At 47.3% G+C, this 19,430-nt stretch overlaps 1 protein-coding gene across 1 annotated transcript in view; it reads left to right on the top strand.

Moving 5' to 3' along the window:
• Prmt8 (protein arginine methyltransferase 8) overlaps positions 1–19,430 on the top strand; it is an 86,959-nt gene that overhangs the window by 24,674 nt on the left and 42,855 nt on the right. Inside the window, exon 2 of the mRNA XM_078015389.1 lies at positions 10,017–10,202. Coding sequence (XP_077871515.1) covers positions 10,017–10,202 — 186 coding nt within the window. The remainder of the gene's footprint in view (positions 1–10,016; positions 10,203–19,430) is intronic.

The following is a 19,430-nucleotide window of genomic DNA, read 5'->3' as shown; positions in this document are numbered from 1 at the left end:
CAGATCTATGCCAAGTATTGAGGGGAAGCAGAGACACAGAAGATCTGGTTACAAGTCTGAAAGAATTGACTTCTTTATGTGCAGGTAACACCTACAGTTGTGAGATAATTTGTGTGAGAATTTTCCTGTAAAACAAAACAGATAATAATCAGTAGTGTTAGACCAGCAGGTGCCACAGGATTCGGAATAGGAGCAGGACAGACCCAGGTGTCAGCAGTTTGAGAAAGTATTTCCTTTCCAAGGATGGCCCCGTCCTGCAGAAATCAATCCCATCGCACTCAGGCCGCTTCAGAGGGAGGTGGGGCAGAGCTAAAGCCTAGAGTGGACACTATGGAGGGTGAGGAGCGGGGTCAAGAAACTCTAAGGGCAGCCAAAGCCACTGTGCCCAGTTCCAGCAAAGGGCCCAGAGAGTCTCCAAAATTAGCACCATGACATGGATCACATGGTGAGAACTGGACTTCTCATGTCCCTGTGTCACATTTTAGTATCTCCTCTGAATGTTTGCATACTCAGAATCTTTCAATCCTCACAACAGCCCCTGCAAGAGATGGAACATCTAGTTTTTTGCCATCTGACAGAAGAGGAAGCTGAGGGTCAGAGAGTTTCAGTGGCGTTTGCATAGGGATATGAACAGGGACAAGAGAACCAGGAACAGAATGCACAGGTGTCCTGTCTACATATTGAGGAAGAGGGTACAGGACAGACATCTCTGCTGATGTCCTCAGGCTGGGGAAATGAGAGTCCAGCCCAGATCCCCCAGGGATCATGTGACTCAAATCTGTAACTAAAAGAGTAGCCTAATGCCAGTGAGGTGAGGGGTGAGAGGAGACTGTCTCTCTGCATATCTGCCTGTAAAGGCGACCAGAAAGGGAAGCCAAGTGCTCAGCAACCTTCTTCCAGTCCAAGGAGAGAGAGGATCCTGCTACCTTGGGACAGGAAGAGGGACAAAGGGGAGGGGGACACACAGGGACGCCTGCTCTTAAAGCCCGTTAATGAGGAAGAGCCAGGAGCCAAACATGCAATTAACCTGACATCTCTTTGCAACCCAAATATCTGAGGATACAAAAAGAAAATTTAATACATGGAGGCTTGGGAGAAAAGTGACTAATAGTGGAAAACAGCCCCAGTTTATTTAAAAAATAGGTCAGGTCCAACAAATCCAAGAGATGCTTTCCCAGCAGTTACTGATCCAGGAGACAGAGGAGTGTTGTGTGGGAGCTGAGCCATTTTGATATGAGGTAGGCATTGCTGTTGTACCACAGAGAGACAGCCAGGGGCTGACAGGAAGCACCGGGCACAGCACCTGGAAGCCCGCGGGGGCTGCCTTCAAACTGAACTCTGGTCGTGACTGTGAGTCAGGAACTGGCCAAGGTCACAAAGCCTGAGAATGGCAGAACCCAAACTGATCCTGATCTTCTTCCATTAGAGCTCAAGAGCTTTCTGAAATCTTTGGCTGTCTCTCTTCCAGGGGACCTCTGCTGGCCCTGATGCAGTGTGGGAATCTTAGCAGTACCCAGACAGTGCCAGGTGGGCGTCTGAGGGCTGCATCTGAGCTCGGGGCGGTCGCAGGGGAATGGAAAAGGCTGGAGCCTTCCTCAGCACTGTCAGGACCAGGCCTCACCCAGGGACCTTGCTGAACATGCACATTGTAGGGTTCACCCCACTCGTTCTGATCCCATTCATCTGGTGGCCTGAAAGCCCCCCCACAATGTTTGACAGAGATTGGATTACAGACACTGTTCTCAATCAGAGCCCAGATTGTTTCCCTTGGAACATTAGTTTCTAGCATGTTGATAGATTTCTTAGTAAAAAAGAGTGCCACAGCCATAAATTTGGTGGCACCAGACACCCTCATTCCTGCTTGGAGATTTCCAATTTATTTTAGCAAATGAAAGGCTTAGAAGTATCACAAAGAAGAAATCTCTTCAGCTATGTGCACCAATGTACCTGTCCATGGAATACTTTCTTGGAGGGACTATTCTGTGGAGTAGTACAGTGTGGGCAGCGCCAGTTTAGACCATTGATTCTCAAACTGAGTCGTGTGTGGAAGTACCCTGGGGGGCTTGCTGAGCACAGATTGGGGGGCCCCACTCCAGAGTTTCTGACTTGGAAGTTTCTGATAAAGTCTAGACATTTGCATTTCTTCTTCCTTCCTTCCTTCCTTCCTTCCTTCCTTCCTTCCTTCCTTCCTTCCTTCCTTCCTTCTTTCCTTCCTTCCTTCCTTTCTTTCTTTCTGTTGTAGATGGACACGATATCTTTATTTTATTTATTTATTTTTATGTGCTGAGGATCAAATCCAGTGCCTCATGCATGAGGAGGAAGCACTCTACCACTGAGCTACAACTCCAGCCCTGACATTTGCATTTCTTACAAACCCCCAAGTATGTTGAAGCTGATGGTTCGTGGATCTCACTTTGAGAACCACAGCCCCAGGCCCCTTCATGAATCCTGGCTCAGCACTTCCCAAGCAGTGTACTCAGGAGAGCGGGAAGGTGGGGACTGAGAGTGGTGGGTGATAGCACCTGAGAGAAGGGGATTCCAGGAAGTACAGCCTTGAGGGATCTTGACTCCAAGGTCACAAAACAGTACATGACGATGGGCTCTGTCAAGAGACCAGAGTTACAGACAGAGACACTGTTAACAGGAAAGACAAATGGATGACAGTAGCTGACAATCAGTGGCAGGCAGCAGTAGCTGCCTTGGCTCCTGCATTTTGGTTAGGGAAGGGACATCTGGAGAGGGTCTGTGCCTAAGAAGCCCACTCTAGGGGCATTAGGAGTCCTGAGGATGACTCTTGGTAAATGAGCTGGAGCAAGCTGGAGAGCCCTGCTGGCCAAGTGCAAGAGGACCACAGAGATATGCAGGACCAGCTGCAACGGACCTACCCTAGACTTTTGGGGTTCTGCACCCCGGGGTAAGAGACAGTGGACTAGAGCTACTTGATAAAACATGCTGCTTCCACCAGTGGAGGCGGGGCATGGGGGACTTCAAGATGACTTTGTGGGGCCCCTTTCTGTACCCAGATGACAGGAAACATGGGTGAAGGAGAGCAGATAGGAAGGTGGAACTCGGGTCCTCTTTGGCCAAAGGCAGAGGTGAAAACTACTTATTTGCAATGTGATCATGGTAGTAGGAGAGGCCTAAAGGCCCTCTAGAGCCCTGTCTGGCGTCACACCATTACAATGTTCTTTGTGTAAAATTCTGGTCTCTACAGGCAGACAGATGGTGCTCGTCGAGCTAACTCTTTATGTGAGTACCAACGACAAGGGCCAAGTTCAGATCACAGCCTTGTCCGTACACGTCGGGGAGTGACAGGGTGCACTGAGTGTCCAGGGCCATGCTGGTGGAAGGGCTAGCGGCCAGGACAGGGTGGGAGGAGAGAGCGAAGGCAGTTGGGGGTAGAGGACAGGTGAGGCCCACCCCTCCTCTGCTCCTCTGCAGTGTCCCAGCTCCTGCCATCCTGTCCTCTCTCTTCCCATCTCGGGGTCTCCAGGCAGGCAGGCCACTGCTGCGGATGAATGGCTTGGGTTAGAAAAAGCTCTCTTGACATTTGGAGAACAGAGCAGGATTTGGCTCCTCTAGTGGAGCCTCTTGTTCTCAGGAAAAAAAAATGTTTTACAGCTTGGGCTGAAGCCAGTAGGAGCCATTTATAGCCCAAAGGGCTTGGGTGAGCCTCAGCAGCCTGGCGCGGAAAGCTCTGGCCTCTCTCTACCCTCTGCATCCTGCCTTCCCCCTTTAAAAGAAGCCCCTCCTCTCCACTCTCCTCTTTCTTCTCACTGGGCCCCCACCACTTTCCTACTTTCTCAAAAGTTCCGTTTCTAGATCTACCTCTGGCTTTTCTTACGCAGGTCTCGGTTTCTCCATCTACAACCTGGAGCCAACTGTCCGCTCCCTTTTAAACTCAGCCACCTTGGAGAAGTGCCTGTAGGAGCTTAGTTTCATGGAAGCACTTTGCTCTGGGCAGTCGTTGCTTTCCTGGGCCAGCATTGCCACTCGTTTCCCAGCACCAGGCCTGGCCTCCTGCAGTAGCTCCGTTGAGCTCAGTTGGGCTGAACCGGGCTTGCCATAGCACCAGTGTTAAGGGCGCGGGCTTCAGTGTCAAACAGACATTGGTTTACATTCTGGCTCTGTTCCTCGCTAGCTCTGGGCTCTGGCAAATGACTCAAATATCATGGAACTTTAGTTTTCTTGTCTGTAAATTTCAGCACCTCATGGAATTATCATGAAGATTTCGTGAAATGACACTTGGAAAGTGCTTGGCACAGTGGGCCCCGGTCAGCAATGGGCATCTTCAACATCATCCTTCATCATCTGCTGGTCTTTTCAAGTGGAGGTGGGTTAGATCAAAAATGCTCTCCGTGGGTCCCCACCCATGTGTGGGAAATCTCGCCCATCCTTCAAGTGCCACCTCCTCAGGAAATGATCTTTGTGGTCTCCAACTTTTGTACTCCCGTGTCCTTTATCTCCGTGTTTTGTGGTGCCCAGGCCTGTTCACCAAAATGGAATGTGTAGACTAGGAGAACACCTAGCTGAAGAGGCCCCTGGAAAATCCACCCCGAAGGCAGGACAAGTGTTGGGACAGTCCTGGTCAGCAAGTCCCAGAGCCATCCAACAGGACATAATTCTCAGCCAATTACCATTACAGACCTTCAGCAAATGGCAGCGCCTGAGGCTGGGCTCTCAGTGGAGGTGGGGAGAGAGCAGGGCAGGGCCCTTTCCCTGCACTGGGTCCCGGGCGGCTTGGGCAAGACCAGGGTAGAGGTGACCGTGCAGAAACAACTACCCAAACTGGACAGCAGGCGAAGCAGACAGGACCAGGACTCCAGGGTGGCAAAATGTCCAGAGAGAAGGGGCCTGGGCCCTGGGGGTGTGTTGGGGTGTGTGTCACTGTAGGGAGACAGAGGTGCTGGAGCGTGGGAGCGAGTTGGGCCGCACATCCCAGTGTGATTCCCAAACCTTTTGCTGACTTCTCAACATGCACAAGAGAGTCTGCAGTTTGAAGACTTCCTGGGCTAGGAGTCTCTGGTTGTCCAGTGAGGCCCAGGGAGGAAACGGGCCTTCTGATATCGCAGATGAGACCCTGGGCCTTGCCCAAACCATTGCATGTGCTCTTCAAGTCTTCCCAGGACCCTGGGTAGGCAGACAGATGAGCCAAAAGCCAAGCTTTCAGATCCCCTCCAAGGACCTTCATTGGCAGTGGAACCGTCTTTTATAGTAGATGTCTGGATCCCTGCACTGGTTCCTATTTGTCTACATGGCAACCTCTAGGGGTCCTGTGCATCTCTGGTTTCTTCCACAGGAACGGCACCCTGCCTCTCTGTGGTAGGCGTTCAGTAGGCATTTGTAGCTGAAGGCTTGGGCCGCTTCCCCTTCCCACTCTGGAGAAGACTTCTGGGAGAGGACATACCTAACAGCCCAGGCACAGAGGGACAGGTCCCCTCTAGGAGACGGAGCTGGGGCTGGCAGCCTTTGGGAACAGAGACTGGCCTGGGACAGTCACCTCTTTGTCTCTGTGGCCTGCGGCTATTGAAGTCCATCTTCCCCGATCCCTTCATCCCTTGGCCTTAAAGGTACAATGTGTGGCACACAATAGATACTTTGTAATTTGGCTGTTGGGGAAGGAGACTCTGGAAAAGGGGATCATGGAATCAGAGTTGAATGACCCCTAAGGGTGGCAGGAGGCCTGGTGACCCTGACCACGCACAATGCTTCGACTGGCTGGGAGTTTTTCTTTTCTTTTAACATATTTAAATGGAGTCAGTATTGAGGCCAGCTTCATGTACACCATTCAGGGTGGCTCTGCACTGCCTTCTGAGCTCACTGTCACCCTGGGTAGAGGAGGCTCAGAGGGCCCTGAATGAAGGTCCACTTGGTCCTGGAGCACTTTGCTGAACACAGGGGTGCCATGCTTGGATTGCACGACCTCAAGGGAGGGTCAGTCACGGGGCTGGAGGAATGAGGACGCCTCCTCCCCACTTTGTGGTTTGTCTCCCTGTCCCCCCGCCTCTCTCCCTGGGTCTCCAGGTGACTCCAAGGTCCTCGTAGGACAAGAACTCTGGCTTCTCTCCTAGGCCCATCCTCACTCCCACTCCCCACCTCCACTTGGCGCCTCTCCCACAGGCACACTTTCAGGACCCCATCCCCAGAAATAGTTTCCAAACCAGAGTCCCAGCCTCAGTTTCTCTCCAAAGATCTAGGGTAACTTTTTTCCTTTTCTTTTTCAATATTATTATTCTTTGCTATTTACAAAGAGTGGTACCATATTAATGGCATCTGTTTCAGAAAATATTAAGCAAGCACAAGAACAAAGAATTAATTGTTCTTAGCCCAACTCTCTGCATTAGTCACTGCCAGTTCTGGTGCCTTCTCTGAATCTCCCCTCTTCGCACACAGGCAGGAACAGGTTTTAGTGGCTAAAACGCAGTCACACAGTCTTTCCCTATTGTGCTTGTCATCTTCAACCAACAATTTACTGCACTCCATCTTTGTGTTATTAGACACTCTTCCCATGACATTTTTAATGGCTGCATAACATTCTACTGTGGAATACACCCTCATGGACTTAATCAGTTCTGTTTTGTGGAGCATCAAAGTTAACTATTTTCTGCCATTATGAACAACACCATCATGAAATTTTTGTAACTACATATATATGATTATTACAATGCTCTAGGATAAATTTTAAAATGCAATTATGGGTTAAAGGATCTGTGTTTAAAAAAATTTTTTTTAGTGACTTCCTAAAAGTCTTGACCTATTTACAGTCCCACAGGAAGTGGATGAGGGCAACTGCTTTTTTTTTTTTTTTTTTTAACAAACCTTACAGTTTTTATGGGGACCACTTGCATTTTGTGGTGGTTGTTGTCTTGAATTTACCTGACTGCTGGTGAGGTTTATTTTTTCCCCTGCATGTTAATTTGCCATTTATATTTATTCTTGTATGAATCAAGCCCAGACCCTTAGTCCACATTAAATTGGCGGTGTTCCTCTCTTCCTTACGGGTGTGTTAGGAGCTCTCTCCATATAGAGGGTATTAACCTTTGTCACATGTGAGGGTGTGCTTCCCAGTTTGTCATTTGCCTTTCGATTTTGTTCCTGGTGTTTATCGACTGGCACTGTGTTAATATCTGCTTGCTAGACATCTTGTCTTATAGGACTTGATGACATTTCAGACGCCACACATCCAAATTGAAACTCATCGTCTCCCCCACCCCCACCTGCTCTTCCCGCTGACTTGCTTATTCTGTTAATGTCACCATTTCCCTACTCACCCAGGCTTGAAACGTGGAAGTCATCTTTGATTCCAGCTCCTCTCTCTCTCCCCCACGTTCCATCAGTTGCCAACTCCTGCAGATTCTCTTTCTGCACTTCCCTGGCGGGCAGAGCAGTTCAGATTCTCATGAGGTCTTGACTGGACTTTGAAAATCACCTCCTAAATGCATCCCTGGTCTCCCTGACCCGAGTCCCTCTCCTCCTTTCTCCTCCTGTCCCCTCCTGCGTGCTGCTCTGGTATCCATCTTCCTGAAGTAGGGCTCAAACAGAGAACTCCCTGCGTGAAGGGGCAAGGCTCCCATGGCCTTCTGTCTTTAACTACAACCTCTTAACCTGGCCTGATTTTTCTTTCAACTGAATGAATCCCCCGCTATCACAGCCAAGCTGTTCCCAATAAGCTCACTGCCTTCCCACCCCTTCACCATTTGCCTAAGCATCCTCTCCTCCTAGAATTCACCTACCCAAGGTCCCCAGCCAACCCTGGGCCAGCTGTCCCGGGATTTCCTGACTCTCTGAGTTAAAGTAAATTCTTTCTCTTTTTGCAGCCTCTGAACAATTTCCTTGAACTTCTTTTTCAGACTACACCTTATTCTAGCTTCTATGGAGTTGTTGTGTGTTTTAGGGTCTAGAAAAAAAAAAAGAGTCTTTAGAGGTTACAGTTCCCATATGTCTGTTTCTTTCACAGGATCCACCCAGTGTCCTGCTAGAGCAGAAGTGCCATAGGTATTTGTGGAATTAAAAGCGACACTCCACAAAGCTGAATGCCCTAAGATTGAAAGTCATTACTCTTTCCTGCTGACTCGCAGCCTTCTGGGACACAGTTCATGTATTAGCTCATAGTTAGAAGAAGACAAGTTTTCTCTGCAGAAGGCCAAGATGGGATGGCAGCCTTTGGAACCAGTGATTGGCTGATAGTCATCTCTTTGTCCCCAAGACCCGTGTCTATTGAAGTTGAAGGCCCCCGAATTCATTTGTCTCTTTGCATTATGCAATGTGTGGCATGTGGTAGATACTTCATAAGGTGGCTGTTGAGGAAAGAGACTCAGGTATCTCATGGAAAAGGGAAGCTAGGAATTAGGTGAATGACAGCTAAGGGTGCTGGGCCCTATGACCATTGCTGTGGACAATCCTGGACGGGTTAGGAGTTTTTCTCTCCTTAACATATTTAAATGGAGTCAATATTGGGGTCAGCTACATGCATTGAGACTTATTTGGCTTTAGAGGTGACTCTGCAGCCTGCACGGGAGTGTACAATTGACACAGTCTATTTTTAGCCTCCTGGGGACCGTGACCAGCATCCCAAGCCGAGAGTGGACACACCTGCTGCATTCTAATGAGGCAGCCCCGCTTGCCTCTCTGTCAGCCTGCCCAGGATCTTGTCGACCTGAAATCCAATGTTGCTAAACTGGGAAGCCTGCTTATTTCCCAGAGGTGGTAGCCTAGATATACCAGGAAATGGGACCATCACCCTCCCCCTGCTCACTCCTGCAGCCCTGGACATGGGACATTCTTGGAGCCAAGTGCACCACATCAAGGAGAAGGGATGGAATCCCTTGGATTTTTTATTTTTTTTTAATCTGCTGTGTTCTAGGATCCCTCTGTTTCCCTTAAGAATAAGTCTGAGCTAACCCAGTTTATGGAAGAGAAAACTGAAACATAAGTGGGGACATAATTTATGTGATCAGAATAATACTAATAGTAGAAATAAATAAGCACTCCCTACATTCCAGGAAGTGTACAAAGTCTTTATGTCTACAAACTCATCCAAATGGCCTTGACAGTTCTTACAGGCATGCTTTATTATGATTTGTATTTTACTGAGGAACAAATGGAGTCATAATGGTAACAAATGACTTTCAGGACCACAGGGTCAACAAATAGCAGTCAGTTTTGTAGTGTTGTAACAAAATACCTGAGGCTGGGTGTTATGTAAAGAAAAGAGGTTTATTTGGTATACAATTCTGGAGGCTCAAGAGTGTGGCACTAGCTTCTACTGGGCTCTAGTGAGGGCCTCATGGCGGGTGGCATCACAATGGTGGGAGTGTGAGCAAGAGGGAGAGATCACCTAATGAGACAGGAAGCAGAAAAACAGAGAAGGGCCATTCTTGTTCTTTTATAAGGACCCTCTTGAGAATGAAGCAGGGTCCCACTAGAGAGCTAGGTCTATTCCCTCCAAGGACATCTCCCAGTGATCCAGTCACCTCTCATGCGGCACCACCTCTTTCAGATTCCATTTTCTCCCACATGGCCACACTGGAGATGAAGCCTCCAAACACAGGGACCCTCAAGGGACAAACCACACCCAGTCCAGAGCAGCTAGTGAATGACAGAGCTGGGGTCAAGGCAGCTCAGCTTTGCTCTGCAATCCTCATTCTCAGGCACCACTCTGTGCTCTGCAGCTGTCTTTCCCTTTATTGAGAGTTTCCTACTCACAGCTAAAGGAAGTTTTGTTCTCCCCATTTCGCAGATCTGGGAACTAAGGCCTAGATCAGCTCAGGTCACCTAGTGAGCAAGAGCTGGACCTGGGCTCAGTCCAGGTCATCTGACGTATCAGTAGCCTGCCGCCTCTCTGAGAGTCACAGCCATCAATCTGACTGCCAGGGAGCTGGGAGAGGTCCTCAGCCCTGCAGAACCTGCAGAAGGCCTGCCGAGGAGGACTGGAGAGGGCTTGGGGAGGGGACAGGAAGCGGTGGAAGATGCCAGGGCAGGACTGTTAACCCCGGCTCTCCTTCTCTCCTCCTCAGGTGAGCAGTCCCCCCTCCCAGCCCCCACAGCCCGTCGTCCCACCCAAGCCTGTACAATGTGTCCATCATGTGTCCACTCAACCCAGCTGCCCGGGACGGGGCAAGATGTCCAAGCTGCTGAACCCGGAGGAGATGACGTCGCGAGATTATTATTTTGACTCCTACGCCCACTTTGGGATCCACGAGGTAAACGTCCTAAGCCAGGGGTGGGGTAGAGGGCGGGTGGGACAAGCTTGGCCCTGCCTTGGTGTTATTGTTCAGGGGCAGCACGACTCTGAACCATCACGAGGTGAATCCTCCCAGCGTCTCCAGGTCTCGGTCCCATGGGCCCTTCTCATGGGGTCAGGGTCAGGCCGGCAGCAGGCCAGCAGTGAGAGCCAGTGTGTGCTCCACAGCCCTGCAGAGTGCCGGGGGCGTTCGGGGCTTGTTTGATTGACATTCCGTACCCGTGTCTCTCCCCAGCCATGATCCCTGGACACCCAGGTGGACTGGATGGTGTCGGTGCTGACAAGGAGCTCAGGTGCTTGCATCCAGAGTCCTGAGGCTGAAAGGGCCTGCTGGAGGTCCTGCTGTCCATTCTTTATTTTTTATTTTGGGACTGGGGATCAAACTCAGGGGCCTTCAACCACTGAGCCACATCCCCAGCCCTATTTTGTATTTTATTTAGAGGCAGGGTCTCACTGAGTTGCTTAGTGCCTCGTTTTTGCTGAGGCTGGCTTTGAACTTGCCATCCTCCTGTCTCAGCCTCCTGAGCTGCTGGGATTACAGGCGTGCACCATGGCTCTGGGCTCTGGTGCCCCTTCTTTAGAGCGATGAACATCTCCCGGGGGAGAGATGTGGGAAGTGTCCTCGGCCATCTGGCCCAGGTCTGATACCTGATGATGCTCTGGAATTTCTTAGATCCAAAAGCCTATCTTCCACCATAGCAGGGTCAACTTGTTAGCCATGGAACAGAACAGAGCCTCCAAACAAGAGGCTTCTTGGCTACAGGGGAGGGGGGCATGATGGTGCCCCTACTCTACACCGCCCATTATCATCCCTAACACTCTTAAGCCACTGGCAGTAAACAGCTAGCATATATGGAGTGCTTACTAAGCCACAGTCATGGTTCTAAGTACATTAAATGTATCATTTCATTTAATCCCCATAAAAACCTATGAAGGAAATATTTTCATGATCCTCTTATGGTATGAAGAAAACATTGGAAAAGAAACAAAAGTTGGCTTGCTATGCAAATGCATTTTCAAATTAGAGGCTGCTGTAAGCTCTGCCTGTAGCCATTGCAGGAAGGTGTTTAATAAGAGGAGCCAACATTCAAAAACATTCCAGCGCTTACTGCCTGCTGGGTGTTGTTCCAGGCATTTTGCATGATTGGCTCCTTTATTTCTCCAGTTGCCTCTGAGAGGCTGGTATGATTGTTTGTCCCCATTCTACAGATGGCCAAGGACCCTAAGAATCAAATCCACCCTCATGATCTGTTTTCAAGGTCACGGGCTAGTGACACAGAAATAGAAACTAAACTTCCACACTTGGCTCCAGGGACTTCATTCCTGACCACTGTGCCCTACGGCCTCTGTCTCCTTCTGTCTTCATTCCCTTTTTTTTTTTTTTGGTAATAGGGATTGAGCCTAGGGGTGCTTAACCACGGAACCACATCCCAACCCTTTTTATACATTTTTTAAAAATTTTGAGACAGGGTCTCACTAAGTTTCACTCAGTTGCTCAGGCCCTTGCTAAGTTGTTGAGGCTAGCTTTGAACCCTCAATCCTCCTGCCTCAGCCTCCCAGGCCACAGGGATGACAGGCAGGCACCACCCTGCCAGGCCTCCTTCTTCCTCTCTCTCTGGAAACCGCTCATTTGTTACTCAGGGACTCATTTGTTTCTGCTGGCTCCTTGGCAGCCCCACCTGGCGGTAGAGGGCGCTGGTGGGGCCCCTTAGTTACTTCTGGACTCAGGGCTCAGCCTCCTTTACTCCAGGGAGGCTCAGGCTTTGCCTGCTGAGAGCTGCCCTCTCCATAAGACCACGAGGCCTGAGCCTGTGGGCAGGGAATGGGGCCTGGAGCTCACTTCTGAGGGTCCTTGCCCAGGAGGGGATGGAGTGCCGACTCAGGACAGGTGGGTGGACTGCAGCTCACCATCAGGGGGGGGCCTGGCGCCCAGGGCCTTATTCTAGGCCTGTGAGAAGCTCCGAGAACCTCAAAATCCCCCCCACCCCGCCTCAAGATCCTGTCTCTAATTAAAGGGCATGACTTGTGACAAATGCTAATGAGCCTGTGGCTCTGGGTACCCATTTCAGGGCACATTCCTGTGAAGAAAGAAAAGTGCCCCAAACACCTGCCCCGGGGCCAGCCGCAAGTCTCCCTGCTAGAAACCAGCCAACCAGGACCTGTGCCCCAGCCAGCCTTCCCCGTCTTCTGCCTCCACTTCCAACTGTCTGCAGCTGGGCCACCTCTGGCACTTGGAACACACACTCTGGGCTACTTTTGATCTCTATAATTCCTTGGGGACTTTATGTCCCCAGCTTGGGACCCAGAGCTTGGCCCGCTGTCTGATTTGCAGAGGTCTGTTGACATGGCTGCTAATCTAGTCACTCGGGGGCATGCCTGGTCAGCACGGTGACCCAACACCAGAGAAGTACGACTTCCACTTGGGAAGGGTCACCTCGGGCCACCAATTAAAATGCCAGACCAGGTTCCCTCCGTTGTGTGAACTGATGAACAGACGTAAACCTGGTGCAGACTGAGGACCTGCAGGTTCCAGAAAACACTTGAGTCCTAGAAGAGTCCTCAGCAACCTTCTCATCAGAAGTACTTCTGCACAGTTATTTCACATCCCTCCTCTGCTCTTCTAGGCCCTTCTAGACCCTGGCTGCGAGAGAAGTGCACAGTCCTTTAAAGCAGGGCAGCTTCCATCACCCCTGAGGTCTCCTTCCACTGGGTTCAGTGTCAAGGTCATCTGGGGGCAGGGGCACGAGGATGACTCTGACACTGTGCTTGCAGGCCAGGGCTTCTGGTTTCTTGTTGTCGAGCAGTAGGGGTCTCTACCCAGTCATTGCCAGGCAGCTTGCAGCCATGCTCTGCCTCCTGGGTCTGGGCAAGTCCCATGTCTCACCGTGCAGAGCTGGGCGGCGGCTCGTCTGCCCTTTCTTCCACACAGGGATGGGGTGCAGCAGCCTGCTGATGAACAGCCGTCAGTGGACGTTGGGAAGCGTAGCACACTCAGGTTGGGTTTGATTCACCTGTAAATAGTAACAGGAAGCGCCCAGTGGTGGGCAGGGTGCAGGGGACTGTTGGGTTTCTGAAGAGCAGAGCAGGAGGTGATTCTGGACGCTTGTGCTCCTCCCTTCCCACGCTCCATTCAGAGATGACTTGGTACCCAGCCTCCTTAGAACAGGGGCCAGGAGGGGAAGACTGTGGCCTTCCAATCCAAAGCCTCTCTGAGAAGGACGGACTCCAGAACAGGAGCTGGAGTGACAGATGTGTGCTTCCTGAATCTTCCACCCAGAGAGGAGGGATCGGGCTCTGTGACCCTGAGACCCAGTCTCTGACTTCTCGGTATCTCTGGAAGTCAGGGCTGGGCTTGGTGCCTCTGCCTCAGGAAGAGTCCTGGACAATGTAGCTCTGTCCTGCACCCCAAGCCCTGGGCACGGATCCCACTCCTGGCCAGCTCCCTTCTTGGAACCATCTTGCAGGTCCTGTTGAAATACATTCTTGGGGGCCTCATTTCCTAGCAATGAGTCCATGTGCTGTCGTGTGCTTAACAGGCAAGGAAGCGGGAGACAAAGCCACCCTCGGCTGGGGGCTGGGAACTGCTTTCAACAGAGAGCGTGGCCTGTTCCTGTCTGAAGGCATCTTTGGGGCATCCTCCCAGGAGCCACTGGAGCAGGGAGGAGGAGGTGGAGAGGGAGCGCTTGCTCTTGGCAGGCACAGCTTTCGTCTTCCCAGCATTTGGACCTTGCTCCTGTGGTTTAGGGTCTTAAGGAAAGGAGGAAGCGGCCAAAGAAGTGACAGAGTTGTGAATCCAAACAGGACATCTGGGAAACTCCTCCAGCAAACATAGGGTCTCCAGAGGTGCTCAGCCAACCCAGGAGAGGAGATAGGCAAGGACTGAAGATTTTTGACACCTTTGTCATTATTTTCCTCCACTCTCTGCTCACCCGCAACTCTTTCCTTGCATGGAAGAAGAAAAGGTGTGTGGTTATGAGAAAGATCCAGAACTATTTGGGCTTCACTTTTGTGAAACTTACTGTATTTATTCAATCAACCCAATAGCCCTGTAGAGTAAGTGCTATTATGACCCAATTTTCTTTTTTTTATTGTATTGATTCTTTTACTATTTGAATTTTTAAAAAATAGCTTTATTATATTTACTTATTTTTATGTGGTGTTGAGGATCGAACCCAGTGCCTCACGTGTGTGAGGCAGGCACTCTGCCACTGGGCCACAACTCCAGCCCCGATGATCCAATTTTCCAGATGAGACAATTAAGGCTAAGCCATGGACTGGGTCAGAAGAGCTCAGTAGCAGTGGAGGTATGGTGGAAATGCAGGGATTCTGGTTCTGGCATTTTACTATATGCCGTACAGACTGTCTTTGTGTTTACTGAGCATCTATTGTGCACCATGCTCCGTGCCTAGTCCTGGAGATATTGTCCAGCTGTTTGATGGTACTGGATCAGAGATTTCTGAGACAGAGAGGTTTAAAGTCTTTTAAAACAGAAGAAAACTCAATCTAACTAAACTTGTTCTACTTCTACTAATATCACAGAGATCAATCCCAGGTAGCAGAGAAGCAGTGGCTAGTCTTCATGCCTTCTTTTCACTTCCCATATCTCACAAGAATCTCCCTTGCAATCCACCCTAATTGGAAACATAGGAGAAAGAGATTCTGGGAAATGCGGTTCGGCCTAGCCAAGGTGATATGTGTGTAATCATCACAACGTGTGTGTACAGAGCTCCAAAAAACACAAATGGAGCAAGACCTGAAAAACTAAAAGGAGAAAAAGGCAAATCTCCAATCTGTCAAATATTTTTAAGACATTTCTCGTTGTAGTTGATAGCAAAAATACGCACACACATAAATCAATAAGATGTAGAAAATTTAAATGTTACCAACAGCTTGAACTAATTATAATTTATAGAGCATTACATCCCAAACTATGAAAGACACATACTTTTCACATACATGGAAACATTCACTAAGATAGATCATGTGCTGATGTGTTAGTCAGCTTTCTAGCACTGTGACAAAATACCTGAGACAATCAACTTAATAAGAGAAAAGTTTTGATTTAGTTTACAGTTTTGGGGAGTTCAGCCTGTGGTCAGGGGGCCCATTGCTTTTGGGCCTATGGCAAGGGAGAACGTCATAGCAGTGTGCCCATGGCAGACCAAAACTGTTCACCTCGTGTCAGCTGGGGAGCAAAGAGAGAATCGGGAGGGGACAGGTACACAATATCCCCTTCAAGGACATTTCTCTAGTGACCTAACTTCCTTCTACTAGGCCACACCTCCTAAAGGTTCCATTACTTCCAATGGCACCATGGCAGGGAGTGAGCCTTTAACATACGGGCATTTGGGGGGACATTCAAATTCTAAAACTGGTTACAAAAAAAGAGATCTACAAATTTCAAAAATTAAATAAAATAAAATAAAGCAGAGTTTGTTTTTGTTAAAAATATATTAGAAACCAAAAGTAATATTCATGCAGAGAATCTCCAAGTAATTGGAAATTAAGCAGCACTCTTCTTAACAACTCATGGCTAAGAGAAGAAAACACAAGAGAAATGAGAAAATATTCCAAACTAAATAATAGTGAAAACACAGCATATCCAAAGTTATGGGATGCGGATAATGGAACATTTAGAGGGTAACTCATAGCTTTGAATGTTTATGTTAGAAAACAAGAATCAAGGTGTAAAATCAATGATCAAAGCTTCTGCCTTATAAAGCTAGAGAAAGAACAACAAGTAAAACCTAAATAAGTTTAGGAAAGGAAATTATAAGTATGGGAGCTGAAGTCAATGGAATAGAAATCAACCCAGAGAGAAAACCAATAAAACCAAAAGCTAGTTTTTGAACAGACTAAAACAATTGATAACACCCACCTCGAGTGATCAAGAAAAAAATCCCAGAGAAAACACAAGTTATAGAATCATAAATAGACATCTTTGTAGTTGTGCTGACACTCAGCAGGCAATAAGAGAATGATTGATCTGCCCATATATTTGATACTTTGAATGAAATGGATAAGTTCATTGGAAAAATAACATTGTCAAAACCGATACAAAGTATATAGAAAACTAAAATAACGCTTCACTAATGAAACAAATGAAGTTCATAATTGAAAACTTCCCCCCAAAAAACCCAGGCCTATTTATTTATTTATTTATTTGTTTGTTTGTTTGTTTATTTATTTATTTATTTATCAATCAATCACCAGGGATTGAGCCCAGAGATGCTTAACCACTAAGCTACATCCCCAGCCCTTTTTATTTGGAGACAGAGTCTCACTGAATTGCTTAGGGCCTTGCTAAGTTGCTAAGGCTGGCCTTAAACTTGCAATCCTCCTGCTTCAGACTCCTGACCCCAATGGTTTTACTAGTGAGTAATATAAAAGAGTTAAAGGAAAAAAAGAATATGCATCTTACACAAACGTTTGTGAAAAGTGTTGAGAAGAGGATCCTTTCTAACATACGAGGTGCACCCAGCAGAGCTTAGCAGGGAGGGTAGAAAGAAATTTCAGATCAACATCTCTCATAAACACAGATACAAATATTTGTGGCAATATGTTGGTAAAGAAAACCTAGTAATATTTAAAAAGGCTGATGCAGCATGACATTCAAAACCAGTCTGTGGAGTTACACTTTAACAGAACAAAAGAGGAAAGTCATGCACCATCTCAAAAAATGTAGAAAAGGCAGGTGACAGAATTTAAATACCGATTCATGATCAAAGCTTTTAACCAGTTAAAGAGAGACGGGAACATCTTCAGTCTGATTAAAAAAAAAAATTCATGGAAAGCCTACAGCTAAAATTTTACATGCTGGTGACATGTTACATAGGAATAAAGGAAGGATGTCTATCCTTGGCAATTCTGGTCAGTGTTTTCTTGTGAGTGCAATAATAAGGTAAGAGGAAAGAACAAAAAACAAAGGGCAAACAGATAGGAGGAAAAGTAGTTTTATTTATAAGCAACAAAAATTTTCTACATAAAAAAAATAAAGAAATCTAGAAAACAAATAAAAATCCTACCACCTGGTGTGGGTGAGGCTGCGAGATACAACGTCACATATACAGTAGTCCCTGGAATCGGGTACTTTTGAGAGGCCTTAGGCATGACTATCAAATAGTTAAGAATCAATTGAATGGAGGAAATAAATGCAAGGTCTCTGCACTGAAATCTATAAATCATTTTAGAGAGAAATTAAAGAAGACCTAAATGAATGGAGAACTGTGTCATGCTCTTGGCTTTATAACTCAGTTGTGCTAAGATAACAATTCTCCCCAGATTTACCTACAGAGTCACTGTAACTCAATCAACCCCAGGCGATGGCTCTGCATGAATTAATAAGCAGATTCTAAAATTCATACAGAAATGCAAAAGACCTAGAAAAAACAAAATGATCTTGTAAAATAAGAGCTAAATTGGAAGACTTCCACTACTTTATTTCAAAATTAATATCAACTTGTCAAGTTGGTGTGGAATTGGTGTATCAGTGGAGTGGATTAAATATCTGAAAGCCAGCTGTGTAAAGGCAGTTGATCTTGAGAGAGGTGGCAAAAGGGCTGGGGATGTGGCTCAAGCGGTAGCGCACTCGCCTGGCATGCATGCAGCCCAGGTTCGATCCTCAGCACCACGTACCAACAAAGAGAGAAGTGGCAAGGTCATTCGAGGTGTGGGGGCATGATAGCCTATGCAGTCGGTGGCGCTTGGAACATTTATTTATAAGATAAAACATGGGCTCACATCCCACCTTACCCACTAACAGAAGTAAACCTGACATGAATCAAAGACCTGAATGTAACCACAAAACTTCTGGAAGAAAATATAGTCTATCTTTGTGACCTTGGGATAAATTCAATAGGAAAGAAAAAGCACTGATAATGAAAGAAAGAAAAAGCCTGAGAAATCAGCTTTTATCAACATTTAAGACTGCTCAACAGATATTGTTGAGAAGAGAAAAGCCAACCACAGATTGGGAGAAGATATTCAAAATATTTTATATAGCTGGCAAAAAGAACTTGTTTCTATTAATATATGAAAAAAAGTTCAACCTCTCCTGAAAAGAGAGAAATGCAAATTGAAACCACACTGAGATTCCATCTCACTCCGGTCAGAATGGCAATTATCAAGAATACAAGCAATAATAAGTGTTGGGTAGGATGTGGAGGAAAAGGCACACTCATACACTGCTGGTGGGACTGCAAATTGGTGCAACACTCTTGAAAGCAGTATGGACACTCCTCAGAAAACTTGGAATGGACCCACCATTTGACCTAGTTACCCAACTCCTCAGCATATACCCAAAGGATTTAAAATCATCGTACCATAGTGATACAGCCAAATCAATGTTTATAGCACTCAATTCACAATAGCTAAGCTATGGAACCAACCTAACTGCTCTTCAACAGATGAATGGATAAACAAAATATGGTATATATATCCACAATGGAATATTACTCAACTATAAAGAATGAAATCATGGCATTTGCCAGTAAATGGTTGGAACTAGAGAATATCATGCTAAGTGAAATAAGCCAATCCCTAAAAATCAAAGGCTGAATGTTCACTCTAATGGATGCTAACACACAATGAGGAGTGAGGAGGGAAGAAGAGAAGTTCATTGGATTAGACAAAGGGGAAGGCGTGGAAGGGAAGGGAGAGGAGAATAGGAAAGACAGTGGAATGAATCTAACGTAACTTTCCTCTGTTCATGTGTGAATACCCAACCAGTGAAACTCCACATCACAAAAACCACAAGAATGGGAGATTATACTCCATGTATGTCATAGTATGTCAAAATACACTCTACTGTCATGTATGAGTAAAAAGGACACATTTAGAAAATAACTTATTTCTAGAATATGTCCACTCCTATAATTCAGTAAAAACAAGTCAAACAAACAGTGCAAGGGAAAAAAATGTCAAAGGGCTTGAATTGGCATGTCACACACACACACACACACACAAAAGGTAAATATGAAGTGCTGTGGCTTAGATGTGGTGTTCCCCAAAAAGTCAAGGGTGAGACAATACAAGAAAGTTTGGAGGAGAAATGACTAACTTAACCTCATCAGTGTATTAGTCCTCAGTGGGATTGGCTGAGTGGTGGCTGGAGGAGGTGGGAATTGGGCTGTGGCTATGGGGTGTATATTTATAGAGTGGAGTCTCTCTGCTCTCTGATCATCATGTG

This window comes from Ictidomys tridecemlineatus, chromosome 6 (genome assembly GCF_052094955.1).
Source record: "Ictidomys tridecemlineatus isolate mIctTri1 chromosome 6, mIctTri1.hap1, whole genome shotgun sequence".
NCBI lineage: Eukaryota > Metazoa > Chordata > Mammalia > Rodentia > Sciuridae > Ictidomys > Ictidomys tridecemlineatus.
This window is presented reverse-complemented; position numbering and strand designations above follow the sequence as displayed.